Consider the following 19,698-nt stretch of genomic DNA (forward strand, 5'->3'; position numbering starts at 1 on the left):
TCCCAGGAAGCCCCGCCCCGCAGAGCCCCGCCCCGACGGGACGGTGGCGGCCCTGACCCTGCCCCTGCCCGGTGCTCGGTGCTCGGTGCCGCGCCGGGCGCGTTCCCCGCGGAAGGGTGGGGGCTCCGGCCACGCCCAGCGCTGCCCCGGGGCCGCGGTGGAAGAATCAGCGCCACGCGTGGGGGGAAGAAGCGTTTAATCCCCAGCCACGGGGCCGGCGGTTGAGCGGGGAGGGTGGGTGGGCGCTGCTGGTGGCACAGCGGGAACCGGCCGCCCCGGCAGCGTGTGCCAGCAGCTCCCCCGGGGCCGGGAGCGCGGGGCGCGGGACGCCAGGGCCGCCGCCGCCCGCCGCAGCGCTAGGGCTGGGCCTTGCCGTCCTTGCTGCGCCAGATGACCAGGGTGACCAGGAAGGGGATGAGGCAGATGGGAGCGATGATCATGGCCAGCAGCACGTCCTCGGGCGGGTCGAAGTAGACCTGGTGCTCCAGGGTGCAGTTGTGGAAGTAGCGGTGGTGGCTCTGGAAGATGTACTGCTCCGCCAGCGCGTTGGGGTAGCCGTAGCGCAGCTGGTCGGCCCAGCCCTCCAGGCAGGCCTGCAGCAAGCTGTAGGGCCTGGGGAGAGAGCCGCGGGGTGCTGGGAGGGGACGGGCAGGGGCACGGGGTGGCTGTGGGACAGCATGGACCCCCCGGGGTGGGCCCTGAGCCCCCCCTGGCCCAGCAGGACCCCTCCGGAGTGCCCAGGGTTTGTCCCGCGCCCCACTGCCTGCGCCGGTCAGCCCCACACAAGCAGGAGCTGCTGGAGGAGAAGGTGGCCCTGGGCCCCTCGGGACGGGAGCTGGTGGCCCGTCAGCCCCCATCAAACGCTTTCCGCCGTCTTGGGAGCTGCTCCGCTCGTGTGGCCATGGGGACGGAGGAGCCACAGGCAACGACCCCACCAAAGGGTCCCCACACACAGCTTCCCGACCCGGGAACATCCCCGGAGCCGGTCAGAGCCCCAGCCCCCTGCGCCCCAGCAGCGCTCTGCAGCCGTTGTGCCGCCCCGTACCTGCTGATGACTTTCCACTCGCACAGCTCCGGCGCTGTCACGTTCCTCATCAGGTCGACAAAGTACTCCCAGCACTTCTGCGTGACGTTGACGTACGTCTCCTCTGCAGGGGAACGGCGCTGAGTGCGGGCGGCTGCTGCCGCCTGCCCCCATGGCTGCCCCCACTGTGGCCAGCACCAAGGAGGGCTCTGCAGCACAGCCCCGCTATTTTGGGGACAGACGATGTGTGGCCAGGGGAAAGGGGTGGTCGTGCTGCGGTGCAGAGCGGGCCCTGGCCAGGGCACTGCCAGCCCCGCGCCGCTGCCAGGCCCTCGCTGAGCCCCGGCACTCACCGATGAGCATGGCCATGGGCGGGCTCGTCCCGGCGTCCTGGCCGAAGCCCTCCGCCTCGGCGCCCACGTGGCAGAGCCCGGTCCCCAGGAGCACTGCAGAGGGGAGGGGACAGGGTCAGTGGGGGACGGGCGCTGGCAGGGCCCCACGCACGAGAGCCGCCCTGGCAGAGGCTGGGGTCTGCAGGAGGGGACCGGTTTCGGGTGCCCCTCGGGGGCTGTGGAGCGGTGGTCAGGGTGTGGGGAAGGGTGCCGCCGAGGTGTCCCGCTCCCCATACAGGCACGGGCTGTGAGGAGGGGGCCATCCAGGCTGCCGGCAGTTGTGGGCCCCGGGCCGTGGGTCACAGCATGGGTGCGAGCTGTGCCCCCCATCCGTGGGGAGCCAGCGCGGGGGCAGCCCCATCGCCCTGGGCGGCCGCATTGCAGCCGGACAGAGCTGGGGCAGGAAGAGGAAGCGCTGGCTGCAGCGCGGCACTGCCGGAGAGCCCCTCCACCCACCATCTGCCCCACACCCAGCACAGCCCACCACGGGCGTGGGGCACGTCCCTCCTCCGCCCCCGCCAGCCACTCGCCACCCAGTCGCCCGTCACCTGGCCCACTGGAGCCCCACAGCCCGAGGAAATCGCCCCGTCCATCTTCCGCCCTCGGCCGAGGGCCCACGGGACGGGGCAGCCGCGCCGGCTGCATGGCGAACCGCGCTGGTGGGCCCTGCCTGGGCAGCTCGTGCGGAGCTCCGGTGTGGCCGGGCACCGGCTCCAGGGCGCTCCCGGGCTGGCACAGCGGCTGCGGCAAGGGCAGCCCGCCCGTCCCAGTCCGTGCCCCTGTCGGCCCCATCCAGCCCCTCTCTGCCCGGCCACACGCGGTGCCACGGCTGCTGTCCCAGCCCGGGGCTTCGCAGGGCCCCCCAGCCGCTCTCGTGGGTCGTTTGCAAAAACGAGCACGGTGTGGGGGACGCCCTGCAGCACCCACTGCCCGCTTGCCGCCGGCCCCCGGCCGCGCGGGCGACGGCCGCCCCAGCCGCCCTCGGCCCTGCCAGGCTGGCCCCGTGCCGGGGTGGGCGGTGGGCCAGGGAGAGCCGAGCCCCCCGCCTCGGGCCCCGCGCGCGGGAGGGCGGCCACGTGCGGGGTGGTGCGAGGCGCGGAGCCTCCCGCCGCCAGCAGCCGCGGCCCCGGGGCCGGCCCCCCGGCACACTTACCCCAGAGCAGCAGGAGCCCTCGGGAGAGCCGGCCGAAACCCGTCTGCGTGCGCGGTGCCATCCTGCAAAAGGCTGCCGGCTAACGAGCGGGACAAGTATTTCAATGGAAATAACAGGAAGCAACTCCTTTCCTCTGACAGGGGCAGTTTGACTACAGGAGACGTGTGAAAAATGAGATCGCTCAGCGCTGGTTAAAGCGGCTCTTCCCGGCAGGACCCCGCTGCTGCAGCGCGGTGCCGGCCCCCGAGGGCATCGCTCCCGCGCCCCGACGCCCGAGCAGCCCGCGCCTCACCCGGCGGCCCAGAGGCTCCGCTCCCCCGCGCAGCGCGTCCAGTTTTACGAGGCCGCTATTTGTTTACTTGTGTATTTCTCTTTAATCCTGTCTGGGCTGGGTTGTGAAATCCCTCGTCTCCTGCGTGGAGGGCAGGCAGCCCGGCAGCCGGGGGGGAGTGGACGGGGAAGCGTAACGTCCCCGGACAGGCGCTGCCGCCCCGGGCGTGGGGGCGGCGGGGAGACCCACGGCCCCGACACCGCGGCTTCTGGCTCACCCGGGCACCTGCCCCACGGCTGGCATCGCCGGGCAGCCCCGGCCCCCGCCCGTGGCCGGGGAGGGAAGGGCAGCGGTGGCGGCACGACGTGCCCGTGGGTGCGAGGCCGATGTGGGCAGGGAGGTGGGGAGAGGGCAGAGACTTGGCCGACATCGCTGGTCCTCGGCCCCGACGCCTTCCTCCCGCACCACCCAGCCCAGCGCCCGCTCGGCTCTGCTGGAGCCCCTCGCTCCTGGCGCGGCTCCCGTCCCCTCGCAGAGCAGCACGGCTGAGGACGACCCCAGCCCCGGGGATCTGTGGCCTTTCCACCCAAGGACTGGGCTGAGGCCGGGTGAGCTCATTTCACCTCTGGCCCGGAGCAGAGCGTGAGCCCAAAGCTTCCCCCTTAACAGCCCGCCCGCGGGACGCGCAGAGCGTGAATCGGAGCGTGATGAAGCGTGGCTCGGAGGGACCCTCCCTGCTGCGGAAAGACGATCTCGCCGGGCTTCACACTCCATGGCGAACGCCCTGACCCTCTCCAGGCTGCGGCAGCCATGGCTGCAGGGCGCCGCGGGACCTTCCGCGGATGAGCGGCCGCATCTGGAAGCCGTCAGGCGCTCGGGGGGCCGCAGGGTTGGAACCCCCCGGTCCCGCTCTCTGTTGGAGCCGCTGGAGCCTCCAGCCAGGCGTGGGAGCCTCTGCCAGGGAGACACCCAATGATCTCAGCGCAGTCCTGGGGCCAGGACGGCTGCCCCCCTCCTGGGGCGTCCAGAGGGGATGGGGACGGGATGGGCAGGGACAGGACAGTGGCTGCCAGCCAAGGCTTAGCGCTCCCCCCCCCCCAGCCTGGCAATCCCGGCGCTCCCTGCCAGCCCCCACCCCGGGTGCAGAGGAAGGGGCTCAGCCCACGCAGGGTCAGGACCACGGCACCCAGGACCCTTCTCCCGATGCTCCCCCTCGCCAGGGAAGATGCAGGCACCCAGAGCCCCCAACCCAGCCTCCCCCCGTGCCACGGGACCCGCTCCATCCCCAGGCACGCCCAGACCCCTGTCCCCCTCACCCTCACCCCCCTCATTACATCCCAGGACTGGGAGGAAAGGGGCCTGTCGCTGTCCCCTCGTAGATGTGGGGGCAGCTGCCTGCCGGGGTTTGAGCCCCTTTCCGGACTCTGCTGAGCGTGAGGGCGGCTGCAAGGGGCACGAGGCAGCTGAGCCCCACGGCCGCAGCCACAGCCATCCCGGGGGGCAGCCCGCCCAGCCCGGGGGGCCCGGCCCCCGTGCAGTTGGTGAAGTATTCGGCGTGGACCTGCAGGAAGAAGGCGTCGAGGACGGCGTCGGGCCAGGGGCAGGAGAGCAGCTGGGCCAGCAGCTGAGTGCAGCCGGAGAGCTCGCTGTAGGTGCTGCGGAGCGGGTGGCGTCAGGCTGGGCTGCCGGGACGGGGACACGTCCACCGCAGCGGCCTCACAAAGGCCCCGCTCCGAGGGACTGACGCCGACCCACCTGCTGATCTGGTCCCAGCGGCAGCGGCTGCCCTCGGGGGTGGCCATGAGGGCAGCGTGGAAGGGGGCCCAGCAGTAGAGGGAGATCCAGTCCGGGTAGGTGTCCTGGCAGCGGGCCGGCCCCCCCAGCACCTCCAGCGGGCCTGCAGAGCACGGCCAGGCCTTGGGATGCCGCCCTGCCGCAGCTCTCCCCTCGAGCATGGTTTCGGAGGGGGGCTGTTTTGGGATCACCCCTGCGGAACACTCCCGGCTCTGCCCAGCACGGGCCAGGCGCCCCGTTTGCTGTGTGGGAGTTCGGCACGCGGCGCTGGGGGTCCCACGCTGGGGCTGCCTGCGGCCCACAGGGACCCCACAGGCTCAGCCGAGCTGGGACCTGGGCTCTTGTGAGCCCTGGCACAGGTCACCAGGGGTCCACCAAGGTCTGTGGGTGGATGGGGGGGGGACAGCCAGGACCGCAGGAGGGCAGCTCTACTCACCGTCCTCGTCCACGTACAGGTAGTGACCTGCAAGGACAGACGGTGCCGTGGGTGCTGGCAGGACCCGCCAGACCCCCATCCCCCGGGGTGCGGACACGGCCTGCGCCAGAACCTGCAGCCGTGGCGATGCTGCGGCAGCTGGGGCCAGAGCCGCGCTGGGACGACGGCACCAGGGTCTTTACCTTCGTCCTCGAGGTCCCCGTACTCGGTGTCCCCGCGCCCTGCGGCAGGGAGACACGGAGTGCCAGGGCCGCACAGCCTGGGACAGCTGAGCGCCGCGGAGGGGAGCGTGCCGAGGGGAGGGAAGCGGAGCAGGAGGCTCCTGGCTTCGCAAGAGGGGCAGAGCATTTTCAGAGCAAACTCCAGCCCGGTGGGCAGGGAAGCGCCTGGCAAACCCTGCCCAGAGCATCTCCGAGGGGAAGCTGGGGGAGCCGCCACCCAGCACGGACGCAGAGGGGAGAAACCGGCCGGGGACCCCGCGGGGGCTCGCTGCCCAGCCGGACCCCGCGCCCCACCCTGGGGCCGGGCTGCCCTTACCGCGCTGCAGCAGAGGAAGGAGCAGGCAGCAGAGGAGCCGCACCCCGGGGAGCATCCTCCCGCCGCCCGGACCGCTGTGGCCGGGCTGGGGCTGCGCCCCGGGATTTATCCCGGTCCCCGGCCCGTCCCAGCAGCCAATGCCCGGGAAGGTCGGGGGAACGCCGGGCTCCCGCCCCGCCTGACTCAGCGAAGCTCTAAAGCCATCAGATACGGGTCCGGGTGGGATGCGGGGCTGCGGGTACGGACCCCGCGGTCACCCCAGCGGGGCCGCCCGCCCCCCGCTCCCCCCCGCCGGGAAGCGGTGCCTCCCCGGGCGGCCCCCAGCCCCCGCCTGGGAGGGACCCGGCGCCTCTCGCTGTCGCCGCCGGGGCCCCCGCAGCAGGAAGGCCGCCGCCAAACCACCGCTTCCTGCCCGACGCCGCCGCGGGAAGCCCGGGACTCGCCCGGCCGCGGGGACCAGCCCCGCCATCGCCCCGCAGCGACGCGGCACCTGTGACCCCGGGGACGCTGCCTGCCCGCACTGCGGCCCCGGCGGCGGGGGCAGGAGAGCCGCGGTCGCCCCGTCGGGGAGCGCTGCACGGCCGGGCCAGGCTCCCCCCACCCCGGCGCCCGCGGGCGGCAGAGACGGGGCGGGGACGAGCGCTGCCCCGCCAAGCGCTTCCCGCGGGACTGGGCCAGGCCCGCAGCAGGGTCGGGGCGGGGAGACTCGCGGGGAAACGGGGCCGGGCGCACCCGAACGTGGGCGGGCACCAGGCTGGGCACCGGGCTCGGCCCGCTCCCCGCAGCCGGGGCGGGGGCTTGCGGCGCGGGAGTGGGGCGGGGCGGCGGCGCGGGGGCGGGGCCGGGGGCGGGGCGGGGCGGCGGCGCGGGGGCGGGGCTGAGTGCGGCGCAGGCGCGGCTGCGCAGGGGCTCGCGGCCTCCCCCCGGCGCGATGGCCGAGGAGTGAGTGCGGGGCGGGGCCGGCGGCGCGGGGGGGCTGGGGGAGCCCGGGGGGGGCTGGGGGGCAGCGGGGTCCCCGTGGTACCGGCCGGGGCCGGAGTCGGGACCCGGGCCCGCTCCCCTGCTCTAGCGGCGCTGCCGGCTTTGGCCCGCCCCGGTGCGTGCGGCCGGGTGCGGCCCCGCGGGGAGGCGTTCGGACCCGGCCGGAGCGGTGAGGGGGAGGCGGCGGGGAGCCCCCGGTGCCATCGCGGTCCGTGACCGGGCGGGGGGAGCAGCGCCGACGGGGCCCTGGGGCAGGGGGAGGGCTCCGGTGAACCCTCGGGGCCTCCGCGCTGCAGCGGGGCGCCCGGGCCGCCGTCCGTTCCGCCGCCCGGGGCGCGGGGGGGGGGGGGGGCTCTGCCCGCGGGGGCGGCCGGGGCCCGGCCCGCACGGTCCGTTCCGCGCTGCGGGCCCGCCGGTGCGCTCCGTGCCGCGGCTGTTCCCGGAGCAGGGCTGGCACAGGTCACCGCGGTTACTCTTCCTTGTTGAAGTCTACGACGCATTTAAAATCCACGTTGTGTTTTTTTTTCCTGGTAGCGCTTGTTTACCGGATTAAGCTCTCCGTTCCGTCGTCTTTATTCTTTCTGTGCTTTTATAGAAAAATGGAAATTGCCACTCCTCCAACGTCCAAGTGTATTATATACTGGAAAAGAAAAGTCAAGTCTGAATACATGCGCCTCCGGCAGCTCAAGAGGTTTCAGGCGAACATGGGAGCCAAGGTAACGCTGAAGGGGTCTCTCCGAAAGATTCCGCTTTAGCTCATCGTGTTTGAGCAGCTGTCACGTGAACGCTTCACCCTGCGAGTTGCAAGCTGGATAAGTTGGAAGAGATCCTGCTTCTCCTCGCGCTCCGTTGTCAGCCTGGGGCGGTGCAGGCAGTGTCTGTTGTACGTAGAAGTCCGTTGGCCGCGTAACTGCGGCGGGAGGACTCGTTTCCGCTCGTTCGTTAAAGCGTCCCCCTGCTTGAACCCTCTCAGCGCTGCTGGGTTGCGGGTGACTTGTGATGCTCCACTCCTCGCAGGCGGGATTTTAGAAGATGTCGGCTGGGATCGGGAGTTATCAAAAGCTACTGGCTGTTGGGTAGATTTTCAGCAAAATTTGGACCAATTAATTAGAATTCCTTCTAATGAGTATCATCAGTTTGAAACGCTGTGCCTTGCATAGATTTTGATACTTGACAAGAAATCTCAGGATGGGTGTAAGTGTTCTCAACGTGATTTTTTACGTTTTGAGTGCTACTTTCTCCCATTTCAGGCTCTGTTTGTGGCCAACTTTGCGAAGGTTCATGAAAAGACTCAGATTCTGAATGAAGACTGGAAGAAGCTTCGAGTCCAGCCGGTGCAATTGATGAAGCCAGTCAGCGGGCATCCGTTCCTAAAACAGGTGCGGAGAGGAAAAGGGGCATGGCAGCAGCAAGAGGGGGCTAGAAGCAGGGCTTTGCAGGGAGCTGCGAGTATACAGGATCAGTTTTTGTGTGTGCTGTCCTATGTCGGTGTCAGGCCATGCCTTGCGCTCCTCTGGGACGCGGAAACGGGGAAAAAAAAAACCAACCCCAAAGGCTTTTTCTGTGAAGGAGTCACAGAGACTGAACGCAGAACTTCGCTGTGTTTGTCCTGAAGCGCAATTTCCCTCTGGCTGTGACTGCTTCCCAGGGGTGGTCTCCTCACTGCCCTTCTCTTTGCTCCTTTTCCAGTGCACCGTTGAGAGCATTTTCCCGGGATTCCCAAGCCAGACGCTGTACATGCGGACCCTGAACACGGTGGCGCTGGTGCCCATTATGTACTCCTGGTCCCCTCTTCAGCAGAATTTCATGGTACGTAGGAGGGCTGTGGGGCGCGAGGTCTTGGTGCGGTTAGTGTGTGTTACATGGCTGTGGAGCAGTTATACCTTCCTCAGCCCGCTTGTTTCAAGTGATGTCTGCTCAAGAGGTGATGGGAAGTATTATTTTAGCTGCTGGTTTTGTTGAATCCCGTAAAACAGGCTTATATCCACACTGTCTTACCCAGCTAGTCTGTCTTTTACACCTGACTCCTTGATAGGGCTACCATTATTTCACAGAATTTGGGGATTTTTGTTTTGGTTTTTTTTTTCTTAAGATTTTTCTTCCCTTTCAAATGAAGAGTTTTATTTCTTAGGCAGGTCTGTTCCTCTGTGGCTGGATTACCCTGCTGCTCTCGTCGTAAGGATGCTACCAAGGATTAGTTCCTCTCTCATAGCAATGAGGGGAGCAATTTAAATGCAGATTTTGGTGTGGCATGGTTAAGATGATTTGTTAAACAAACACAGGTGGCCTGTGGCTGGCCTGGCACTCTGCCTGCTGTGGGGTGTGGATGTGTCCCTGCACCCTCCAAAGCTCCCATAGCGGGCCGGGGGAGTGTGGCACCAGCGACTGTGATGCGAAGAGTAGTGCCGTGGCAGTGAAGGTCCAGTGTCCTTGCTCCTGTGGGTAATGCAAGAATGCTCCTCAGTTTTGGCTGTGTTTTCTCCAGGGAGTGAGTTACTGGTTTGCCTTTTGCTGTTCCAGTTTTACTCTGCCTTGAGCACAATCTCTGACGTTTTTTGGCTATTTATTATTCTTGGCAATGTGTGTGTTTCTCAGTTTCTGTAAGCCTTGGAGGCAATGCTCTTCTTTTTTTAAAGCAAATTGCACTTTTAGGGGTCAGAGTTATGCTGTTGGCATGGGATAACAGTGACATGTCAGTGATGAGACATCTGAAACTGCGGCCGGGGAGGCTGAACCTTTGCTTTGCACTGTGCCGTTTGCAGGTCTCAATGGACAGGAGCAGCCTCAGAGACACGGCCTGGCTGGGATCAGCGAGCACTGTTTTTCTGAATTGTATCTGATCTCTTTTCAGGTGGAGGATGAAACTGTTCTGTGCAATATCCCTTACATGGGAGATGAGGTGAAGGAAGAAGATGAAACTTTCATTGAAGAACTTATCAATAACTATGACGGGAAGGTTCATGGAGAGGAAGGTAAGCTGGGAGCAGTCAGCACTCTGTCCCTTGCAAATAACCTATCAAAGCGGTTAGGAAGTCAAAAAGTGGCAGCAGTAACCAGCTTTTCTGTGGGAGCTCTTAGAGCAGAAAAACAGGAACGTGCCTGCTGTTCTAGTTTGCAAGGACACAGTCCTGACACTTGATATCCTGCTCCCTTCTAGGCCTGGGGTGCTCTGGAGCTGATGCACTTCTTCACAGGCATGCTGAAAAATGTGCTAGAGGTTAGGAGGAGCTCAGTGACCTTGTTTTGCTTGTGACCTTAGCCAAGACGTTAATCAGTCTTTTCAGGAACAAAAAGCCAGTGTGTTCCTCTGCGGTGCTGCCTACTCTGTCACAAAACTCTGCCTGGAGGGAGGAAAACTCTCTGGTGTGACCTAACCTCAGATTGCTAAAAATGGCACACCGCTCTTAGGACTCTCTAGCATTAAAATCCCACCTGTCCCTACAAAATTGAGAGAAAGGTTCTGGTTGCTAACGATGTCATGTGGCTGGCTCACGACGTACCGCCACGAGGAGTGTGAAAGATGATGGCACTCCCACAAACCGGCTGACATCTCTGTGTTTCAGAAATGATTTCAGGGTCAGTCCTCATCAGCGATGCTGTGTTCCTGGAGCTAGTGAACGCCCTGAATCAGTACTCGGATGAGGAAGAGGAAGGCCACAACGATTCTGAGGTTAAACAGGAGGATGGGAAAGAGGAGCTGCCAGTCACAAGGAAAAGAAAGCGAGTTGCAGTGGAAGGTGGGTTTGGCCACAGAAACTGGGGTTGTATCGGTCACGTTTCCATCCTGCCCTGCTCGAGTAGCTGGCCACTGCTCTCCTGCTGTCACTGTTTAGGTTATGAATGTGTCGCTAAGGGTAGTGACCAACTTGGAAAGTTCTGGTACGGTAGTCGAAAGCAGAAGGGAAATCGGTTGTTCCCACTGTCCCCTGTGGACAGGATGAGAAGTCATCAGCCTAAAGCGTGGTAAGGAAGAGTTTAGATTAGTCATGTGGAAAACCATTTCATGGAAGATTAGCAAAGCAGTGGGGCATGATCTGAGAAGGCTGTGGGATCTCTGCTCTTGGAGGTTTTGAAGTGCCAGTCTGGCAAGCGTCTGTCAGTAAGTTTGTAGGTTGATCTGATTCTGCTGTAGGCCAGGGATGTGGACCTTTTCAAATCCCTTCCAGACCTGTTTTCCGTGTATTAGTGTTCCTCTTCTCTTTCCTGTACCATCTGGAGTTCTTGTTGCATAGAGGAAGCTCTGGTTTGTGGGATTTTCGTGTGTTCTCATGACCTTAGGAATGCTGCCTGGTAGTTTCGTCTTTATCTTTGGTTTATAGTGATACGGGTAGCACAAATACCAGGAGCTTTTGTAGATGTAGAAAAGCATCGTCAGCAAATCCTGTCTTGGGAAAAATAAATAGTTATAGTCCTTAAGAAATCGTTAGCACTTCCGTCAGTACGTTGTGCTGCTCTGAAAGTGACAGTGCACTGCGCCTGGAAATGCCTTAGCCTAGTTGCAGGACGAAAGGTTTATCCATTGTCTATGGGATTACGTTTCTGTCTCTTAAAGTACAACCCTGAACACCTACTGGAATCGCTCTCTGTGGAAGAAGGAAAGACACGTTGACGTCCAGCTTAGCTGAGGAATTCTCTCTCCTCTTTGTCTCAGGTAACAAGAAATGTTCAAAGAAGCGGTTTCCAAACGACATGATATTCACTGCTATTTCTTCTATGTTTCCCGAGTACGGCTTCCCCGATGATATGAAAGAAAGGTAAAAGATCTCTACTTAAGTTATCTTTTACCTTTGTTAGTGACAGTTGAACTCTGCATTTCAGAAATCAGCACTGTGTTTCTGACCAGCAAGTAAAGCTCAATTGGCTGCAGGCGCCGTGAGCAGAGTGTTTTTTGTGTTACAAGCTTTAGTTTAGCCTCAGGGTATCTGGGCCAGAGTCCTACTGGCCCAGATAGTAATGTAGTCACATAAAATGTCCCAAATCAGGAAAGCATGCACATCTGTGGGTGTTTCTGCTTGTCGAATAGGTACCGTGAGCTCACGGAAGTGTCGGACCCGAACGTGCTGCCACCACAGTGCACTCCCAACATAGACGGGCCGTGCGCGAAGTCGGTCCAGCGGGAGCAGTCCCTGCACTCCTTCCACACCCTCTTCTGCCGCCGCTGCTTCAAATACGACTGCTTCCTGCATCGTAAGTGCAGTCTTGACCGGACGCTTCCCTAGAGCCCTTTTCTCCTCATTTTTCCTCAGTGCTTCATTCCTCTGTACGCCTTGCTTAGTGTCTGTGCGGCAGTCTTTGGAGGGTGGTGCCTCCCTGGAGTTTGCAGTGGAGCCTTAGGAGCTCACAGGTGCCCAGAAGCCTTTTTATAAAGCCGGCTCCACTCATTTCCTCAAACGGATGGTAAACCAACCTACGTGGCTGTCCCCTCTTTCTCACCGTTGTTCAGCACGCCGCGTTCGAGCCTCCTGGCAGTTTGTGCCAGAAATACCGCTGCGACTAGACTTTACTCTTGCTTTGCAGAAGCTCATCAGGGAAAGGCATGAATGTTTCACTTCCAAAGTGTGGACATGCCCCTGTGTTTTGTTGCCTCACTGGAACTTACAGCTTCATCTTAGTCATGTTCCTGCGGTTTGTCCTGCCAAAGCTTTTTGGATATCGGTTAGCTCTTGGACCTGCTGTTTCCCAGGTCTAAAGGCTTCTTTGGAAAGTCACAGGACTCTTCCCAGTGAATTATTTATTAAAAGATATAATATTAAGATCATGTGGTCTTTTTGTTTCAGTCTGAAAGCAGATCTTTCCTATAGCCTCTCCTTCCCAAGTGTTCCCCCGCTGCTGCTGAGTCCCCATCACGGTCCTGGCACTGGGAGAGCTGCTCGGGCACTCTTGCTGACTGCGTCAGGCTCCCAGTTACGAGCTTCACTGAGCTCGTGCTGCCCCTGTCCCTTGCAGCGTGGAGGGAGACTCTTGGAAGATGCTAATAGTAAAGATGACTATTATTTTTTCAGCTTTTCATGCTACTCCTAATGTGTACAAACGAAAGAATAGAGAGACCAAGATCGAGCCAGATCCTTGTGGAGCAGACTGTTTCCTCTGGCTGGTATGTTTCCGTGTTGCTGCTTTGGAAACCATGAGAGAAGTGGCCTGGCCAGCCCTGCCCTGCAGAGCTCTGTGGGTCCTTTTCACAGCTGTGATGATTTTTCAGAATCAGGTCTAATCCTCACTGGATTCAGGGGAGCCTGGATCCCAATGCAGACCTTACCAGATGCATGTTTTAGCCAATCTCCAGTGAAGACTGATTTCGTGGCTAGCAGATAGGGCATGGCAGTGACAAACGATTTCTCTGGACTCAGTGCAGCGTTTGAAAAATAAAGCCCAGGTTAAAAGTGCTGGCAAGGAATCTTGTAGATGTGGAGAAGGCTCGAACTATTTTTTAAAATGATCTTTTAGAATTGCAGCCTAGCTGTGTCACCAGGGATGAGAGCTGCAGGTTGGAAGAGCTGGGTGCACTTGGGGTGTGGGAGCTGGTCAGCTGGTTCAGGTACGAGGTGTCCCGGGGAGCTGCGGGGCTGGAGCAGAGGGAGAGGCCAGAAGCTCATTGCCAGGGCAGGAGGCAGGGGAATGGACTGGGGAGCCAGGGCCAGGGAGCACTTTCCAACTGGATGCCAAAGGAAGCAAAGTGGGAATGTGCGGTGTGGCAGCTGGCAGGGCCTTGGCACTCGCTGAAGTGACCACGTGTGGCTGGTCTTCCACCTTCTCTGGGTGGCGGCTGGGCAGGGCTTGTCCCAGGGCCTGTGGAGGAGCCTTTCTGTGTTCCCTGGTTGTTTGCCACCCGCCTTGTCTTCTGCTCTGCTTGCAGGAAGGAGCCAAGGAGTTTGCTGCGCTGCACAACCCCAGGTCCAAGTGCTCGGGCCGGCGCCGCCGGAGGCACCACGTGATGGGTGCTTCGTGCTCGAACACCCCGGCTTCTGCCGTCGCTGAGACGAGGGAGGGCGACAGCGACCGTGACACGGGCAACGAGTGGGCCTCTAGCTCCTCGGGTAGGATGCTGCCCCAGAGACACCCCTCTCCTCTCCTCTGCGGCAGCGTGAGCAGGAAGGGCAGGTGGCAGCTCGCAGCCGGGGCTCTCGCTCGCTGCCTCTGCATCCCGCACAGGGGTGCAGAGTTCAGAGCTAGCAAACAGAGCTGGTGTTTCCAGCTGGGCTTAGACAAACAGGAGGGACTCCAGGCTGCTGTGGGATTCACTGTCCTCTCCCAGGAAGGAGGAATGTTGCCAGGCAAAGCAAGAGCTTTGCTGGGAGCTGCAAAGCTGAGACCTCCACTCTGAGCACCTTGCCTGGCTGTGCGTGAGGAAAGAGCCCCCCCGAGCAGGGCAGAGCCCGTCTGTGCGCTCGTCCCTGCTGTGCCAGAGGAACTGGTGGTGGCCAGGACAGAACAGGCTCCTGGGGAGCAGAGGGCTCCTGTACGTCTGGGTCCTACCTCAGGCAGGAGAGGAGAGAGCGGCTTCCTCGTCCTCAGGTCCCTCTGGAGCCGCTGCCCTAGTCGGGGGGCTCCGTCCTGGGCCAGCCCTGGGAGGGGAAGGTGGCACGGGGGGCTCTGGTGCTGCCTTGCTGCAAGGGGGCTGGCGCAGCCGTCCCAGCCAGCACTGGTGCTGGGCTCTGACTAGAGCAGGAGCGCATGGTGGGGAATGCCGTGCGGGGCTGCTGGGAGGTGCGGAGGCCGAGGCGAGGTGTCGGGCGCTGCTGGGGGACTGCTGCCTGCAGGAGCTGTGATGGCAGGGGTGCGTTTTCCCATGTGTTTGGCCTAACGCCTGCCTTTCCTGCCAGAGGCCAACTCCCGCTGCCAGACCCCCACCAAGCAGAAGCTGAGCCCGGCCTCCTCCCAGCTGTTTGCGGTGGAGACGCCACAGGAACCCGTCGAGTGGACGGGAGCTGAGGAGTCGCTCTTCCGCGTCTTCCACGGGACCTACTTCAACAACTTCTGCTCGATTGCCAGGCTGCTGGGAACCAAGACCTGCAAGCAGGTGGGTGCCTGGAGAGGGCAGGCACTGCACGCCCGGCCCGGCGGCGGGAGGGAGGCCTTGGCTGCCGCTTGCCTGTTGTTTTTTCTTTTCTACCACAAACCACCTTGAGGAATGTGTTGCATCAGCACTTTGTGGCGCTCGGTGTCGTTGCTTTGCAGTACTCCTGCTGTTGCAGAACGAGCCTCTTGCGTGCCTGGCGCTCTTTGCTTCCTCCTGAGGCCTTGTCTGAGGCCGGGCACGCTGGCGGGGTGGGCGCTCTTGTTTCCCAGGCAGGAGAAGCAATGACAGCGGTGGTCGGTGAAACTGGGGACAGAACTGCCTGCTTACTGATTCAGGGAGTGGGAGCCCCTCTGTGTGTGCTTGCTTGCCCTCTATTTATGCTTTAGATGAAAACAACTTGAGTACACTGAACTTTATTCTTCTTTTTGCTTCTGTTTGTTGGTAGGTCTTTCAGTTTGCAGTGAAAGAGTCACTTATAACAAAACTGCCAACAAACGAATTAATGAATCCCTCCCAGAAGAAGAAAAGGAAGCACAGGCAAGTGTTGGACAAGCTTGTTTTGTTCTTAAAACGCAACCAGATCCACTGCTTTTTGTGCCAAAGCATTCCCGGTAATCCCCATCTGGCTCCCATCTGCGCGCGCATCCCGCTGTCGCGCAGGGCTGCTGGCGCTGCTGGCTGGGCGCTGGGCCCTGGCCTCTCTCCCCGCTGCTGCCACCCTGGCTGGGAGGCTCTGCGGCCCTGGGCTCAGCCCTGGAAGAGAGCGCGGCACGGCGCCTGGCTGCAGCGCAGGATGGCCGGTACCACTGTCCTGACAGCAGCCTTAGCCTCAGCTCCCTGACTCACAACCTACTTTTTTTGATCCCAGTGCGTCCAGTATTATTCTGGTTCTAGCATTTGCCTTAAATAACTTTTGCTTGTAGCTGCGTCTTTCTTGTCTTTCTCCGCTCTGTGGCTGGCTGATGGTTATTAATGCATGAAGCTGCCAGACGGCCTTGCTGGAATAATCTGTCTCCTGCTGCCGTGCTGACCGGCGGTGCTGAGCGGTTGTGGCTGGCTCTTCCTGACGGAGGCTCGCGCGTCCCCTCAGACCCTCTCTGCTTCTCTTCCAGGCTGTGGGCTGCTCACTGCAGGAAGATTCAGCTGAAGAAAGGTAGCGTTCGCTGGCTGCGTCACGCAAGGGTTGCGAGGCCGCTTTCCCGCAGGATCGAGTTCTCTGGCTCCGGTTTGCGCAGAAGGACGGCTGCGTCCTGCTCTCCGGCACAGCAGCGGAATGGCTCCCGCCAGCCAGGCTCCTTGCGGTGACGTGGGCCGGCTCTGCTGCCGTCGGAGTCGCGGCCATGCCGATGCGTTCTCTGAGGCTGTACATGCAGAGCGGCCTTGCTCCAGCCAGAGCAGAGGCTGAGGTTTGGCACGCAGCCCCGCTGTGAAATGGGCTGTTGGGTGTGCCGTGTGTTGGGGATCACAGCCGTGTGTCTGCAGGAGCTGGGTGCTGCTGGGCTCCCTGCCCTCTGCAGGCAAACAGGGAGCTTGCACCTTCTCTGCTGCAGAGCGCCAGGCATGCCGCTTTTAAACATTTCTGCAAAGTGCAGCTTCTAATCCGGGCATTTCTCCTCCTGTTCCAGATAACTCGCCGACCCAGGTGTACAACTACCAGCCCTGCGACCACCCCGAGCATCCCTGCGACAGCTCCTGCCCTTGCATCATGACTCAGAATTTCTGTGAGAAGTTCTGCCAGTGCAACCCTGACTGTAAGGAGCAACCTAGGACTGTGAGGCAGGAAAGCAGCCAGCTCTCCTGACACAGACCGGAGGGAGGGGGCAGAGCTGGGGCTTGCTGGAGGCCTGCTTTATCCCTGCGTTCACTGCTCTGTCCGCCTGCGGCAGTGTGATTAGCAATCTGCTGAAGTCCAAAGGGAGACTGTTCCGTGCTGCCCTGTGACTCTCAGCAGCTGAGATCCCTCCTCTTGTTAGAGAATGCTCGTCCGCCTGTCGGTATCCAGCATCAGCAAGCCGTGGGCGATGCCGCTGGTTCCCTGCGAGCGGGATGTGTGGCCAGCAGTTAGGGTGGGAGTTGGGTCACTGCTCTGCTGTGGTTATTTTTCCTCTCTGGGCTTCCAGTGTTCCTGTGAGTTACTTCCAGCTCCTGCGTGCCCAGGCTGCCTTGTGCTCACCTTGTCTCGTTGTGTTCTTAGTGAGCACAGTCCTGGTGACTTCGGGGAGCAGGAGGGCGGGCTGGGGGCTCCTGTCTCTGCTGCCCAGAGCAGACTGGGTGTAGGGCTCTGTATCAGCACAAAGGCACCTTCCTTATGTTGGCAGGGTGGTGGGCAGGTGGCATGGTCCTTGGTCACAGGCTTAGTTCTGTACCTGCTGAGGGCCTGCCAGGGTGAGACCTGGCTGAGGAGGAGCGTCCATGGGGCAGGGACGCTGCATGGCCTCCCTATTCTCTGACAAAAAAAAAACCTCACGGTGCAAAACTGTGGGCTGTGTTGCTGCAGGTCAGAACCGCTTCCCAGGCTGCCGCTGTAAAACCCAGTGCAACACCAAGCAGTGCCCGTGCTACCTGGCCGTGCGGGAGTGCGATCCCGACCTCTGCCTGACCTGCGGAGCTTCGGAGCACTGGGACTGCAAGGTGGTCTCCTGCAAGAACTGCAGCATCCAGCGAGGTCTCAAAAAGGTATCGACGGCAGCGTGGCTCTGGACCGCTGGCAGGGTGCTGCCTCGGGTTAGAGCTGACAAACAGAGCTCCTGCTGCGTGGGAGATGGTGTGCAAGCCACCCGTAGCTTCTGGAAGAGAAGCTGCTCTGCTCCAAGCTTCCGTAGCACTTAATCTGGAGTGTGGATTATGGATGTGAAAATGGAGAGATGGGAGTTACAAGGGGAAGGGTGAGAGCAAGGCAGTGTAAAAAGTGACTCCAGAGAACGGTCAGGTCTTCAGTTCTGCTGGTCAGGGCAAGGGACTGCGTGTAAAAAAAGACCAAAATTCAGAGAAAGATGCAAATTAGTGGGTGTCAACGTGCAGCTCCAGCCTAAAGGTGCTATGGCCTGTAGGTCTGTAGGGAGCCATGTGTCACCCTAAACCAGGGGACGCTGGGTAGGTACTGGCTCCCCTTTGCTCCTCGACCCCGTGATGGTGGGACTCGGGGTGCAGCGGCCAGCACAGCGCGGCCGTTCCTGGGCGCTGCCCTAACCGCGGCGCGTGCGGCCGTGCCGGGAGGTGGGGAGCTCTGCTGTTGCTTTCTGGCCTGCCGGCTGCGCGAGGTGTGATCTGCGTGCTGGGAGGCGGTGGGCCTGCCGGGTTACCCTCTCCTCTTCACCCTGCCTGCAGCATTTGTTGCTCGCGCCATCGGACGTTGCCGGCTGGGGGACTTTCATCAAGGAATCTGTGCAGAAGAATGAGTTCATCTCTGAGTACTGCGGTGAGGTCAGTGCTCCTGCCCGTGCTGTAGCTTCACTTTCACTTCAAGAAGAGTGCTTCCTTCGGCAGCTGGGCTTCCCCAGCTCAGCCGCGGCCACGTGCTTGCTCTGACCAGGTTTAGACCAGCACCCCTAGACCCTCCACCGTGGAGGAGCAGGTTGTGTCTGTAACTGCTCCCTGGGAGCCCAGCTCTTGTTGCTGCTCCCTTCCTGGGAGCCCTGCTGAGCCCCTGCCCGTTGGGGTGGGAGGGCAGAGCAGTGAGCGCCGCTCCTCACAGCGATCCTTACTGCGCCCCTGGGTGCTGAGCATCCCTCAAGGCGTTCTCCTTCTCCAGCTTATCTCACAGGATGAGGCTGACCGGCGAGGGAAGGTCTATGACAAGTACATGTCCAGCTTCCTCTTCAACCTCAACAACGGTAACTGGCCTGGGGCTGCAAGGGGTGGAGGAAACTTGGGCTTCCTGGCAGGGGTGTTGGTGGCTGAGCGGGCAGTCTCAGGCCATCTGTCACGTGAACGGCAGACCTGTCTTTACAGTTTTCTTCTTTTTTGTTTCTTTTTAAAATAGATTTTGTTGTTGACGCCACCCGCAAAGGAAATAAGATCCGCTTTGCCAATCACTCGGTGAACCCCAATTGCTATGCCAAAGGTGAGATACCCCTGCCCAGTCAGACTTTGGTGGGCGATGGCTCTCTGAGGTCCTGCTCAGCTCTGGGATTGCAGCGGATTCTCCGGAATCCCAGGTTGCCCTGAGCCTGTGGGAGCAGCAGAGCTTCAAAGACCTGGACAAATTCTTCTCCTCTGTGCAGTAAATCACATTGCTGCTGGTGAGGGCCCCGCTGGGCTCTGCGGTGGCCCTGGCCTCGCGCGGAGAAGTTGCTGCTCCCTTGCACCTGGGAGCTCCCTGGGGAGCACCCCCTTCCTCCTCCGCAGGACCTTGGGTACCGAGCCCCTGGGTGCCGGCCGGTGGCCAGGCAGGGCAAAAGCGTGGCGAGACCTCCTGGCCTGAGCTGGAGCCGCACGTCTCTGATGTCGTCTCTCTGCTTGCAGTTGTGATGGTGAACGGAGACCACCGGATAGGGATCTTTGCCAAGAGGGCCATCCAGGCGGGAGAGGAGCTCTTCTTTGATTACAGGTACCTCGGGGAGTGGCCGGCTGGGGACTGGGGTGCAGGATTGACCCCGCTTTCTGCGTGCCTGTTTGTGGGGAGCGCGGGAGGTCATTACAGCGGCTGTGACTTTCCTGTCTTGTAGGTACAGCCAGGCAGATGCCCTGAAGTATGTCGGCATAGAGAGGGAGACGGATATCATCTAGGCTCTGCGCGGGGCAGTCCCCAGCACGCCTCGCTGCTGCACCTTGTAAGCAATGCCATGTTTGCTTCACGCTGACATGACTGCTGCTGTTCCCGTTGCTGTGTGTCACAAGTGCTGCTTTCCATCCAGACGCCCAGAGAGAGACTCAGGGCAGGAGTGTGAGTGGCTGCTGCCAGGCTGGCAGCTTTGCCAGCCCCGAGCTGAGGCAGGCTCTGGAGCCTTGTTCTGCGGGCGATCTCCCAGGCTGGAGGGAGCCTGTGGACCAAGGCAGCTGGAGCTTGAAGAAAAGCTGTGGTGCAGGAGGAAGGACAGCCACAAATTCTGTCTCTTTCCATTTTCTGCTGACTGCTGGAAGAACAAGAGGGA

At 61.7% G+C, this 19,698-nt stretch overlaps 2 protein-coding genes across 6 annotated transcripts; one reads left to right on the top strand and one right to left on the bottom strand.

Annotated features, from left to right (window-relative positions):
• Positions 1–179: 179 nt before the first annotated feature.
• On the bottom strand, positions 180–5,820 carry RAMP2 (receptor activity modifying protein 2). Of its 4 annotated transcripts, none has more exons than XM_086766545.1 (6): positions 5,071–5,433; positions 4,596–4,737; positions 4,402–4,495; positions 2,570–2,720; positions 1,046–1,470; positions 180–612 (listed from the first exon to the last, which is right to left on the bottom strand). In XM_086766545.1, the coding sequence occupies exons 1-6, from the start codon at positions 5,416–5,418 to the stop codon at positions 357–359; spliced, it is 1,416 nt and encodes a 471-aa protein (XP_086622671.1). In that variant the 5' UTR covers positions 5,419–5,433; the 3' UTR covers positions 180–356. The 4 variants fall into 4 exon arrangements, 3 of the variants coding, with proteins under 3 accessions (XP_086622671.1, XP_086622670.1, XP_086622672.1); XM_086766544.1 differs by having other exon boundaries at positions 4,402–4,522; XR_015261089.1 differs by lacking the exon at positions 180–612 and having other exon boundaries at positions 1,356–1,470; positions 5,071–5,097; positions 5,253–5,820.
• Positions 5,821–6,496: 676 nt separating this feature from the next.
• On the top strand, positions 6,497–19,429 carry EZH1 (enhancer of zeste 1 polycomb repressive complex 2 subunit). Of its 2 annotated transcripts, none has more exons than XM_086766542.1 (20): positions 6,497–6,549; positions 7,184–7,304; positions 7,839–7,967; positions 8,278–8,397; positions 9,440–9,560; positions 10,152–10,325; positions 11,240–11,342; positions 11,612–11,775; positions 12,591–12,682; positions 13,442–13,622; positions 14,409–14,605; positions 15,051–15,142; positions 15,718–15,758; positions 16,231–16,356; positions 17,103–17,281; positions 17,933–18,028; positions 18,357–18,438; positions 18,588–18,668; positions 19,070–19,154; positions 19,273–19,429. In XM_086766542.1, exons 1-20 carry the CDS (start codon positions 6,539–6,541, stop codon positions 19,331–19,333), a joined length of 2,256 nt encoding a protein of 751 aa, XP_086622668.1. In that variant the 5' UTR covers positions 6,497–6,538; the 3' UTR covers positions 19,334–19,429. The 2 variants fall into 2 exon arrangements, with proteins under 2 accessions (XP_086622668.1, XP_086622667.1); XM_086766541.1 differs by lacking the exon at positions 6,497–6,549 and adding an exon at positions 6,659–6,703.
• The last annotated feature ends 269 nt before the right edge of the window (positions 19,430–19,698 follow it).

The sequence above is a fragment of the Chlamydotis macqueenii genome, chromosome 25 (assembly GCF_036417535.1).
Source record: "Chlamydotis macqueenii isolate bChlMac1 chromosome 25, bChlMac1.mat, whole genome shotgun sequence".
Lineage (NCBI taxonomy): Eukaryota > Metazoa > Chordata > Aves > Otidiformes > Otididae > Chlamydotis > Chlamydotis macqueenii.

Coding starts and splice junctions, on each gene's coding strand:
- RAMP2 (XM_086766544.1), bottom strand. CDS start 5,418: ATGCTCTGCCCCTCTTGCGAAGCCAGGAGCCTCCTGCTCCGCTTCCCT. Junction 1,471..2,569: donor AGGGCTCCTGCTGCTCTGGG/GTAAGTGTGCCG, acceptor TCCCCTCTGCAG/TGCTCCTGGGGACCGGGCTC. Junction 613..1,045: donor GAGTGGAAAGTCATCAGCAG/GTACGGGGCGGC, acceptor CTCTCTCCCCAG/GCCCTACAGCTTGCTGCAGG.
- EZH1 (XM_086766542.1), top strand. Junction 15,759..16,230: donor GAAGATTCAGCTGAAGAAAG/GTAGCGTTCGCT, acceptor CTCCTGTTCCAG/ATAACTCGCCGACCCAGGTG. Junction 18,439..18,587: donor CCTCTTCAACCTCAACAACG/GTAACTGGCCTG, acceptor TTTTTAAAATAG/ATTTTGTTGTTGACGCCACC.